Source organism: Lepisosteus oculatus, chromosome 9, assembly GCF_040954835.1.
Source record: "Lepisosteus oculatus isolate fLepOcu1 chromosome 9, fLepOcu1.hap2, whole genome shotgun sequence".
NCBI classification, from domain to species: domain Eukaryota; kingdom Metazoa; phylum Chordata; class Actinopteri; order Semionotiformes; family Lepisosteidae; genus Lepisosteus; species Lepisosteus oculatus.
Genome location: NC_090704.1, coordinates 335,994 through 348,657, shown reverse-complemented (window position 1 = coordinate 348,657; position 12,664 = coordinate 335,994). Strand labels below are relative to the sequence as shown.

Below are 12,664 nucleotides of genomic sequence, written 5' to 3'. Positions count from 1 at the left end.
ACTTATACACTGCATATTATAATTTTTCATCATATATTCTTTATATATGATGAGATCCTTTTTTTACAAAAGAATAGTCACCTTCTATCACAAACAGCATGCTAGAAAACATTGAAATGAAAAATATGTTGAGAAAACAGGCCAAAAAACATTGTGTTTCTAGTACATTAGTCTAAAATTGTGTTGCAGTTGCTTATTGTCTTTACTAATCTTGACTTTAATTACTTGTTGATAATGTTAATAACATGGAATTCTTGTAATAATACCGATAAGATACATCATCATTACTATAACAATCTAACCATCTGTTTACTGAATAATCATGTTTAGATTCTTCAATGTGCCCATTTTAAAAAAACCTCGGTAGTTGAAACTTTAATGACACGGCGCCATCTAGAGTTTCATCTCTGTTAATACATTTCAAGTTTTATTAAGGATTCCTTCGGAAATCAGACTGCAGTGGAAGAGACGGCTGCCCCCCTTCGTAATCACGGAGGAATTGCGAGTTGGACAGAAAACAAGGAAAGGGATATTTGGATGAGTAAACCGCATTACCTTAATAATAAGGTAATAATATTAATAATAATTATTATATCTGTAAAAATATATTATATCCCAAACACTGACAGAAGGTAGCCTAAATACTTTAGATTTTAGAACATCTAATACTATGATACTAAGATAAAATAGAGAATCACTTTAAAAATAAGCAACGTTTGTAGAATATATTCATTAATTTAATATTTCAAAATGGAGAGGGTATAGAGCTTTTAATTAAATGTAATTTTGATATTTGGAAAATCGCCTTTAAATTATCCGGCTTCCATAAACACACACTCCTTACATGGTCTCTTATGTATAGACATGTTTTTTCCCCAGAATATACTATTTGGAATACTACAGAAATCAAGTGTCGAGATAAAAACTTATTTAAAAAAATTGAAACATCTAGGTAAAACAGTTGATGTTGGTGGTGAAATGTACTGTATAATTACATTTTATGGATAAATGTTTCTCTTAAGCCTGATATCGTAGTCAGAGCTATCTAGAAGAAGTACTGACAAGAGAACGAATAGTTTCCCATCAGACACCATTGAGGAGAAAAGAGGAATTCAGAGCCTCTATTAGACGAAACAGAAATTATGTATTATAGTTGTAATAAGTATTTAAGATCATTTTTGGAAGCTGGTTGCCTTATTCGGGAGTTGTTCTACTAAATCGTTAATCAAATATGCTCTGTAAAGAGCCCTGTTGTGCAGATTTAAAATTAATACAGATAATTGTGTCTTTTGTTAAACTTACATTTCTTTAGCTGATGTCCTGTAGCTTCGCACTCAAGTCCTTATCCGGGAATTTGGAGCACCGTGAAGCACAGGGGACTTTGAATATAATGTACTGAAAAAACAAACCTGGGAATTTGTAGGTCACGCGTTAATTATAACGTGCAATTATGACAGCAGACTTTGTTGTAAATGACGAGATTGGTCACTTCGGGGCTGTGCTCATTGTGTATATATAACGCGGAAAAAAGAGCGACGTTACTGCCTTTTTACAGCAGAATGGGCACAATCAGTTCAGAGAACATCAGTCAACCCTTTCTTGTTAAGATAATGAGAAAAAAGGAGTCTTCCGGCATGTCAGTCCTGGCATCAATTTTGAAATAATGACGTGTTTAACATTAATGGTTTTTTGTATACAATTACAAACCACGGCATGAACCATCCTAACTCATTGTGATGGGTTCTTTGCCAAAAAAAAAACCAACCCATAGAAATAACCATAGAATTTTGCCGAGATAATTAGTCTAAGAATTACACATATATTTTTGTTTTAAACTTTTAAACACTAATTTATTCATAGCGGATGGGTTTAAAAATGTGAATAATCCATGAAAGAAAATAATATTAATAAATAATAGCATGTGCACCTGACTGACATTGAAATCTGTACCTGTTGCACAACGCTGTCTTCAGTGTAATTTTCAGTTCTTCTCTCTAAATTCTTGCGCTGAATATATTTAAAATTGTGAAGGCTTACCACTGTTTCACAAGGTGTGGTGTAAAATGTTTGACATCACTGGGCTCCCAACACTGCGCCATAAAATTGCTTCCTGTGGGAATACTTTCTTGAAACTGCTAGAAAAAAATTCAGATTTAATCACCACTTCCATGTATAAATACCTATGACGCGTATGAAGAGCATAGTAATAGTAAAACTCAGTTACGTTGATTATCTTAGGAGTAAAACCCAGTTATAAAAATAAAACTGGCAAATACGTTGTAACTTCTAATTGAGATGGGGGGCACAGTACATGAATACAGTTTGCTAACGTGTGTAATGAAAGATCGGGGTCCCTGCCAACTGTCCACTCATTTATAGAGTGAACGGTTTACTCAGAAAACGTGATAACTCGGTTTACTTATAAATCAGTGAATTTAGATAATGCATTTGATAAGTTTGAAAAGGAAATATTTTATTTCGCAGTACCTGGCTTGGTGCTTTAAATTGCTTTCATCGCTTATTCTTTGTCTGCTGTATTTTACTAGTTGCACTATTCTAATTAGCTGAGAGCTGTCGCTGTCGCGTCGTTTTCCATCATTGTCCGAAAGCAGGAAGTCTACCGGCACACTTCTCTGTGGCAAACCCGCAGAGCACTATCTTCATTCTTTTATCGGGGATTAAACACACTGGTGTGCGGTAAAATATAAGATACTTACGGTTTATTCGACAGCGAAGATAAGCTACAAGCAAAAGACTCAAAAGCATTTTTGTTTCCGCGTCCGCTCGGATCGTGGTATCGACAAAAGTCAGCGCCACCGAGAGAAGTGAACTGTTATGGTGTATGAAATTTAAGAGCACCCCGGAAGACGTGCTTGAATATCACAATGGATGTCCCACACCTAACTGAAGATGAAATGGCTGAGATAAAAAAGGAAGTAAGTGTTTAAGGTCGTTTTAGAAACCTGTTAAAAGTATACAGTAGATTAAAGTGAAGACCTGCGCGTATATACAGACAAACAAATATGTAGTTTACTGACGTGTTTTTGGTTGGCGCTTTAAAAGTTAAAACATGTTTTTAAAAAAATGGTGCTAGAGGAGGTTTCGTGGCTGAGGTAGATAACCCTGCAGGTGGGTCCCGGGGGAGCACGAACCTCGTGGCGTGGAAAGTCTTCCCGCTGCTCCGGAGAGCACGAGCCGCGTGGGCGTGCCTGCGCATTGTCGCTAATGGCTCGCCGACACGGTGACCTTTCCTGTCGTCATTGTTTAACACAGCCAAGTGTGTGTATACCAGGCTCGGAACACATTTCACTTTTGTGCAAACTTCCTTTTCGGCCGTTTATTCCACTTTGACGTCGTGTAAACTAGTGATAACAATGAAAGAATCGACAGGAACATACTTGCATCAAACACAGCTGGTCAGCAGGAGGATCCTCGCTCATATCTGTTCATATTAACACATTTGAAAGATTCCCCAAAGCGGACTTTGCTGCAGTATTTACCAAGATTTTATAGGACTTGGGTTTCTGAGATGACATAAAGCCCGTCTTTAGCTAAGTGCGCGTTTGTATTGCATGACTGCTGAAGCAGACGAAGGTAACACCAGAGCATGTACTGAAACTGCAACTATGACATTCTGCCTCTACCAGTATGCTCGAAAGACCTAAGGTTTATAAGCAAGTTTGAAATAAAAAACAAACAAATATTTGACTGAAAACCGGTTTGGACAACATTCTGTGTTAAAACACAAACCTGCAAACAAGAACAGACCTGGTGAGGAAGAGCTTTATTATCGAACGTTTGATAAGAATAGAATAGATTTCTAAAATATTTTCACGTCGTCCAGCTCCTGCTCCTTAGTAAAGTTTTGGTCTCTTGGTCCTTCCCAGAAGATCACGTAGCTTCTGCCTCAGATACTATCTGAATCAGTGACTATAGTTACCCTGTCGCGTGACAATACCTGTTACACGTCTCTTTAAACTGCAGCATGACTTTTATAGCTTTCCTGACGTTTAACATGCACTAAGGAAAACTGTAGTCACCAGTTTCTAGAAAGCACGTCCTGCTTCCTCTTACAGTAATAACTGCCAACTCTTTAAGGCCTAAAGTGCTGTGTGAGTGTTAATATCGAACTCCATGAGGAGAAGCAAGACTGATCTTGCCTGACTGCGCCCTACATGTGGATCGATTCTGTGTGTTTTGTCAGGCTCTGGAGAGGCTACGGCCGTACCTGTGTGATAAAATCATAGCCGACAGGCACTTTGACTACCTGCGTTCCAAGAAGATCCTGACCCGGGAAGACACAGAGGAGATCAGCTGCAGGACCACCCACCGGAAGAAGACAGGGAAGCTCCTGGACTACCTGGCCGAAAATCCCAGAGGGCTGGACGCCCTGGTGGAGTCCATCCAGCTGGGCCGGTCCATGAACTTCATCATCGCCAAAATCACAGACGAGGTCCAGAAAGTGAAAAATGAAAAAATTGAATCCATTAAAGGTACTTTTAGCCTTTTCAGGCAAATTGAACTGCGAGACTTTGATAATATCGCAGCACCCTGGGTGGCGGGGACTGTCGTACGCACCTAGAGAGAGCAGAAGAAACGGGAAGGGGAGGGAATTAAAAGTATTTGGCAAATCCATGTAACCTCTGTTCCCTTCCACTTGTTCTTTGTCAGTTCTCTCTGAAATGGGGCGCGGGCATCTGATGCTTGTGCTTTGCTTTGCAGCGGGAGCCTCCTGCAGCACTTGTGTGCCGAAGTGTGTGGGGGCGACGAACGACCTCTCCCGGACCCTCTCCAACGACTCCAACTTCGAGAAGGGCCACGACTCCACGCTGCTGTACCACCCTGAGGGGGAGTGGAGCTCCAGCTCCTCCGCACTGGGGTCCATGAATCTGCCCTGTGGGCTGGACAAGGACGTCCCGCTCAGCAGCACTGTTTCCGGGTCCTCCTCGGCAGCTCTGCCCAAGCCCGGCGACCCTGGGGCGCCCCCGCTGCCCGACGAGTTGCAGGCGGAGCCAGAAGGGGCGTGTGGGAGCACCAGCAGCACTGATGCTCTCTTCCAGCCCCTCCGCTCACGCTCTCTGTCGCCGCCCTGATGGTGTGGTGCTGGGACTGCAACTTGTCTTGCTTTGTGAGGAGTCAGCAAGGGCATGTGCACTCGTCTTCAGGCATTCAGGACTTAAAGCTGGTTAGTATGCCTGTGATCTACAGACCCTCAAGGAACTTGCCTGCCTTCCTCACAGCTGTGTTTTCCATCACTGCTTGTTCCAAGGACATCTTCCCTCTTCCCAGGGATTTGTGATTTTGCATCTTTAGGTGCTGCTTATCAGTGTTCACACAGTGAAAACCTCCGCAAAGTGTTTGTCTCATTGCTCTCACACCTCTTTCGCTGCTCTCGGGTTGAAATAATCTGCAGTCCACTTGTGCAGAGATCTTTGCTGCAGAGTCCAGTAATTTACGATGGAAAGGGCTAAAAAATCTACAAAGGTCCTAACAGCCTGTCTTATCTGATTTTTGTACATGACTGTTAAAATCTGAATGGTTACAAGTGCAAGGAAAATATTCAGCCCATGATACAGTTCTTAGAAACTTTAACAATAGTAGAACTTCCTTAAACTGCCTTTGGAAATATCAGCATCTGCACAGCTTGTTAGTTGTTCTCTTCAGGTGTGCTGCTTTAATATTTTCAAAGAAGAAAGGGACCCCTATTTCCCTAATACCTGGGGACTCTTGATTTCATACCTGTAGTGTCCACAGCAGTTTGTGAGTCAGCTGGGTTTTGACTTTGGATTTGAGCTGTGTGTGCCTCGGGGAAGGTTTCCTGATTGGTGCTGTAGAAACCTGTTCTGCTCAGACAGTATGAGATATAATCTCACTCTGGCAGGAACATCCCTGCTGGAACACTTGAGCTTTCTTAAAAATGTAAAAAATATGAATCACTGGGATGTTAGAGAAGTGCGGAAACCAGCTACATGCACAGGCACAGAGCTGAAATAAACTTGTGCCTACATGTTTGACATACAGACTGTAACAAATACTTCCATATTTTAGCATTCAGTAAATGCAAAAAAAAACTGAGAATAACTTTAACTGTCGATGCAATTAAAAGCTATGTAGCCTACCGTTTTTTTATACTGAAATGAATTGATACAGTGTTGGACTGATCATTCACAATATGTACTGTCATTGTGACACTTGTGCAGTGATAAGTTACTGGAAGAGAGAAGTGACCAGTAATTTTACTCATAAGAAAGCTATGGCAAACAGGAAAGGGGTGGAAGTTTTCTAATATATCTTTACTAAAAAAGAAAATTTTATAGAGAAATGCTGCGGTTTTGTTATTTTAGATCTTAAGTAAATTTGAACTATATCTCAAAGCAGTGTTTCTCTTAATCACTGTCTAGAACACAGGCGATTCGTCCTGTGCTCCTCCAATAAAATATTTGGGATAACATTCTAGAGAGGCCTTAACTGTCATTCAGACACATTTAGTATTAAACTTTTGCATATATTTTCTACATATATCTAACAATCTTGTAGTAAAGATCTTGTGATCATGAACCAGTTTATTATCCTTTTATGATAGACAATTATGTAGTCTTAATTGCCTAAGTTCTTGGTTTCTTTTACACTTGCAGTCCATATTATTGTCCTTTTGATCTTCACTAAGACTTTTGACTGACTACTTAAAATATTACCTACACTACTTTAAAAACAAAATGACGCACATTGAAAATATTGTTTTTCAGGAAATCTGAGATTTCTTCTTTTTATATTTTCATATAAAATTAGAAAATGCTAAAAATATTCCGTTGGTTCTTGCTATTACACATGGGTCTTCATCCCTGGTCCTAGAGAGCCCCAGTTCAGTTAGTCTTAGATCGTCTCTTTCTGAAGATTGGGAACATCTGTGAGGTATGGATCATTTAGGCGTTTTATCTGTTTAATTAAGAGAACTCTGGCTTTGAGAACTGAAAGTACTTAGATTGACGTTGAGTGTTTGTGTGTATGTAACGTAAACTATCTGTGTGGAAACAGATACAACTCAAGAAAATATTTGATCACTCTCCATTTATCCCAGTTTCTGACAGCTGTTCCTGTTTTCCATTGTATTATAAACAAAACCTGTAAGTGTGCTCTGCATTGCCCCGAGTATAGAACTGAAATTCTCCTACAGTATGTTCAAGGTGTGTGTTTCTGCACCACAATAATTCTAGGAGTCATTATACTCTGTGGTTACCTCACCCTGATCTGAGCTGCTGACAGCTTGCTCCCAGTTTAGATAATGAACTGAGTAATAAATATTCCCAAAACTGTGTTTTGCTTTAGATAGGGAATTTCCAAGTTCAGACTTGGCTTTGTGATTGTGGGGATAATGTTTCAGTTTTTAACCTTCTAAACCTGTTATTGTGATTGCAAGTTGTTAGGAGAATGTGGGTGTTACTCTCCCTTTTCATATATACAGAAATTTACAATGAGATATTATGATTTTTTTTCATTTTTTCTGTTTTATTCTGTTATATCACATTTCCAACAAAATAGTATAACCAAATTTACTATACTGCAGATATGACACTTTTTGTCAATCTGAAAGCATTATTGCCACTTTCATAAAACAATTTTAGAAAGAAAATGACCTTTTCCTGGAACTTCATTGGACACCGTACAAATTGGTTAAACTGCTATTAGGAAGACCTGCTGCACATACAGGGTATGGCCTTGATCCTGTGATTCTGGGATAGACTCTGTGTTGTCATGACCTTCACCAGGAATGAGCATTAGATATTAGATGGATATTATTGCAGGCTCTTCTTATAGTTTGAGACACTTTCTTTTGGACTTTGTTATACTCCTGTGTGTTCTGATTGCTCAGTTGGTGAGGTCTCCCATACAGCAATGTGACCAGAATTTGTCTGGATTTTGTTGTTAGAAAAAAAGAAAATGTCATGGATTCCAGTGGATGACTGTTGCAGTTAATATAAAATGTTAATTAAATTGATAATGAAAAAACCAAGTGGGTTTTGTGGAAAATTAGAACTATATACCATTTTATAGTGCAGATTTTTTATTTCAGTCCGAACGTAATTCATCAGAACATAACAAAGCAGGGGAGGTCATTCAGCCCAGCCAGCCCGTTTGGTAATTAGTTGCTTGACCCAAGGATCTCAGGATACAGCTGTTTCTTGGAAGAAAACTGGGTATCAGCTTCAACAGCATGGCTGGTAGTTTGTCCTATACTCTCACGGCCTTTAGTTGTACACAAGTGCTCCCTGTTCTCGGTTTTAAATGCATTTTCGCGTTTTTCAATTCAAAACTGAAACAATGTCTTCGGGTATGAGTCGCCAAAGCCCTCTGCCTGCTGAAGGGAGTACATCTCTGCCTGAATTACAGTGCAGACCCTGTGGCAAACAGCTTCATGACAAGAGCTCCTGGAGCGAGACTGGCGACAGATTTACTTAGTAGCACACCTAGAAATATGGAAATATGTGTGCCTATAAAACACTTGCAAAGTACCCCTTTTCTTTTTCCATGCTTGGATAAAGTTCAAATCGTGTATCCATCGCACACCTCCTCAAAAGGCTGTTTGTCCCTACGCGCGCACCATCCCGAAGATCCGGCCGCATGTGGACGACTTCCTGTTTTCGTTCCGCATCACGCTACTGTAATGAAAGATGGGGCTGTGTGGGTGCAGAACAGCTGAGCTATAAAATTCAGTCTTTGTCTGCGTCGTTTTCAGGATGACCGAGAAGAGTCAAGACCCGCTCAGTTTCTTTGCAGCTTACGGCAGCAGCTCGGAGTCCGACAGCGAATCCGATTGTGAACAGGGAGCCCAGGCTGCCGGCCGGACACGCCAGCGAAGTGCGCCTCAGCAGGGGGATACACGAGCTGTCGGCGGGGCGGTGGCTTTGCCCAAACCTGATGATCTATTTAGATCCATTTCTAAGCCGTCGTTCCTGTACAATCCGCTCAATAAGCAAATCGACTGGGAAAGCCGTACCGTGAAAGCACCGGAAGAAGTAAGTCCGCAAACGAGTGACCAGCTGTTGATCCATTTTTACAACTCGGGGTTTCCGGTAGTGTTGTCCATCGGATTTCCCCATTGATAATAAATCACATCAGGCGTTTACAACCAGTCACCGTGGGGAATATTAATGCTTCACATCAAAAGCATGGTCTTTTTATTATTGTAGAAAGAAGAAAATAACAATCAAGGACATATACATGCAGATACTGCACCATAACAATACAAAGACAACATCAAATGAATGAAGCAACATACCGGTTGGAATATTATCTTAATCAAGAAGATTACCTTAGGTATCGCATAGGATTTTTAAACCAGTTTTCTAAGGGCGTTTTTATATACTCTTAAAGAATCTGAGTTCAGCTTAAATGAATCCGTAAATTATCTGAAGCACGTAGAGGTTTTACACACTCGACATTTATGTGAAATTTTGCCAAAATTAAAATAACATTTTACGAACGTCTTTATTTTTATTCAGAACACCAAGAACAATGTCCTTAAATGTTAATTTATACAATTATTACTCTTATTTAACCAGAACAGATAGTGCCCAAAAGCTGTTACGATGACATGAGAAAAAACGTGTTCAGTTTTTTCAATATCGGATTCACAAAATGTACAGGTGTTACAATGAAAATTAAAAATAATAATAAAAAGCGTTGTATGAAGAGCTTGCTGTATGAATCCATTCCATTGTGCAGTTATATATTAGCGATCACCTGTGCAGTTTTTACAGAACTGCCATTTCCCACGGTAACTGTTCTGCATCACTCGGAAGCCAAACGCTGAATGTTAAACAGGACAAGAGACGTATTAACGACGTCTTAAGTCAGCAAGTATTTAAAATATTATGAATAAAGTTCGTCAAGTTTGTTTCTCTGTGAGTGTTACTTTCACTAAGGCGTTGTTTATAGTGTGGAAACCTGCCCAAACAAACAAAAAATCTTAGTTGAACTATTTAAAAAATAGTTTGTTCTTGTTTTCAAATCTCCCACTCCTCTTCCTTTTATCACAGCCAGCAAAGGAATTTAAACCGTGGAAGACCAACGCCGTCCCTCCACCGCAGTCTTATGCCACGCAGGAGAAGAGCGCCCCCCCTGGCCGGGACATGGCAGTAAAATGGTCCAATATGTATGAGGACAACGGGGACGACGCCCCCCAGCCGGCGGGAGCGCGCGTGCACTTCTTGCCCGAAGGCGAGGAGCTGACCGATTCCGGTGAGTAACAGTGACGCTCTCCAGTTTGCAATGGGAATTTGCTCAGCTCGTGGTCATGCGATTGGATGAAATATGATTCTACAGAAGTAACGTCGTACCAAAAGATCTGGGTAAAAGTTGTAAGGCTCTTAATAAAAATGCTCTATATGCAGAACCAATCTCCTGTTCTGTTGTGGAGTCATCTAGTTTAGTCGCTGTGTACATTCAGAGTGCTTGTCCTTTTCAGATCGTCTCTTAGGTGTGTGCAGCTTTCAGGGGACATAAGAAAGGGTATAAATTAGAGCACTAAAAGAACATGTGGCTCATCCAGCCTGTTCGATAATTCAAGACGGTTACATATTAAGCAAAACTATTGCAGTGGTGAGTTTTCAAGAACACAGTGTTGCCTTATGCCACGGATTTGGTTTGTTTTGAGCCGCTAAGAGGACATTATGATCTCCTTATTAAAGGTGCAGTTGGAGACTGGGCATTCTCATCCGCTCCACTGCAGGGTTTGCAGGATGAGTTGCAGAGGAGAGTTCAAGTGTTTATGTCAAAGGGGTTGTGGGCAGATGTCGGTTGTTAGATCAATAAGTACCAATATTGACGCTGCAGCTCCCTGTCAATACAGATGAGGACAAGCACAGTCCGTCTGCTAAAAAGCGGAAGGTGGAGAGCTTCCAGCAGAAGGAGAAGAGGAAGCGTGAGGTGGGACAGGCCAGCTCGGAGAAGAGCTTTGTGGAGGAGGAGAAGAGGATTCTCCGGCAGAGCTTCCAGTCATAGTGCCTTTGTCCACGGGATTGCGGGACAGGGGACTGTCCCTGTGCTGCAGGATACAGGATGGGGGACTGTCCCTGTTTCTGTGGGATACAGGATGGGGGACTGTCCCTGTGCTGGAGCCGAACTACTGCTCTTTAGGTTCTTAGGATTTACTCACTGGCACTGTGGTGATGCAGTTAACATAAGGAAATCTGCTTTCTGCTTTTGTGGACATTGTTTTGAGAAGTAAGAAGTAAAAAAGTAAAGACACGTGTGATGTCTTTTATAATTTTTATGTGTAATAAACAGGTTGGTAACTGTGTGTGTAGAACATTTATTGATCATAATTGTAGTTTGAATCCAGGATTAGTTTGTGCACAGTCATGTACTGTGTTGTATAAATCGCTGGGTCTTGGGCAGATCCCCCTGTAGCCAGGCACCCACAAGCAAGGATCACCTGAGTGCACACAGCAGGTTAACAGAGAGTATTTGTGCGTGGGTGTAATTGTAATAGCACATTTCCTTTGAAGCATCACTTGCAAAATGTGAGAGGTAAATTCAGTTCATTATGGAAATCCAAGTTGTATTAATTTCATGGCTTTGCATTTTTTTTAAAAAAGGCAGTTAAAAATGAGATTCAATAGATATGGATGTTAACCACTGTATGTATACACATTTGAATAATTTTTAACGATGTCAGATCTGTTGTTTGTGGAAATTCCATTAGGTGGCGATATTGGTTAGGGTTCTCAATCTGAAACTACACAGTCCTAGTAATCATTTTCAAATTAGTGATGAAATAAAAATAAACATAAAGAGTGTACCTTTCCTGCAGCTGGAAAACATAAAAAATGTTAAGATTGGTGGGAAATGTTGAACTTTTTCCTAAAGCAAAGCCTGAATGTTTTACATGGTTCTGTAAGAACATAAGGAAGATTTCAAAGTAAGTAATTCATAAAATAATTAATATTATTTGCAGTCTATTAAACTGTTTTGACCACATTTGTTTCGCAGACAGGATATGGGAAATTCCTGTCTCGTAAATTCCCAAACATATGTTGTCTCCACTAAATTTGGGGCTGCTTATCTGATCAGATTGCCTCAGCTGTGAAGCCAATGTCAATAGATCTTAAACCCCTCTAGCAAATTAAATAACAATGGGTGCCAGAGTGGCTCTACCTACTTAGGATAAGGAACTGTGGAAAAAATAGCCTCCAAATGCATACATATGTCATAGCAAAAGTAAATAAATATTCTCAATATTACACACGTTCCTCTAAATACATTACCTCCTTCTTTCTCTGAGTGGAGACAAATTTCCTAACCTTCATGTTTTCTACTCATCCACTTGTTTTCTAAGCTTTCGTCCAATCCAGGATTGAGAAGGAGCTGAAACCTATCCTGACAAGCAACACCCTGAACAGGACCCCAGTCCATCACAGTGCACAGACACACACTTGTGCACTCATAACAGGGCCAATTTCCCAGAAATCAATTAACTCATCAGTATGTGTTTGGATGGAGGAAGTATAAATAGCAGAATTTCTATGCTTTTGCACACAAATCTGACACTTGTAACACTTCTTTCTGAGATGAACACAGTAAATCCTGATTATTTTATAAATTACATTTACAGTACAATTAAAATAGTACAATAATTGAGATGGTGTTGGAGGCTCAAAGGTTT

General features: G+C 40.2%; 2 protein-coding genes across 2 annotated transcripts; both read left to right on the top strand.

Moving 5' to 3' along the window:
* Positions 1-2,594: 2,594 nt before the first annotated feature.
* Positions 2,595-8,011, top strand: bcl10 (BCL10 immune signaling adaptor). The gene is made up of 3 exons (XM_006634714.3): positions 2,595-2,936; positions 4,205-4,493; positions 4,723-8,011. Exons 1-3 carry the CDS (start codon positions 2,886-2,888, stop codon positions 5,091-5,093), a joined length of 711 nt encoding a protein of 236 aa, XP_006634777.1. The 5' UTR covers positions 2,595-2,885; the 3' UTR covers positions 5,094-8,011.
* Positions 8,012-8,614: 603 nt separating this feature from the next.
* On the top strand, positions 8,615-11,299 carry c9h1orf52 (chromosome 9 C1orf52 homolog). The gene is made up of 3 exons (XM_006634818.3): positions 8,615-9,014; positions 10,038-10,239; positions 10,850-11,299. The coding sequence occupies exons 1-3, from the start codon at positions 8,736-8,738 to the stop codon at positions 10,999-11,001; spliced, it is 633 nt and encodes a 210-aa protein (XP_006634881.1). The 5' UTR covers positions 8,615-8,735; the 3' UTR covers positions 11,002-11,299.
* The last annotated feature ends 1,365 nt before the right edge of the window (positions 11,300-12,664 follow it).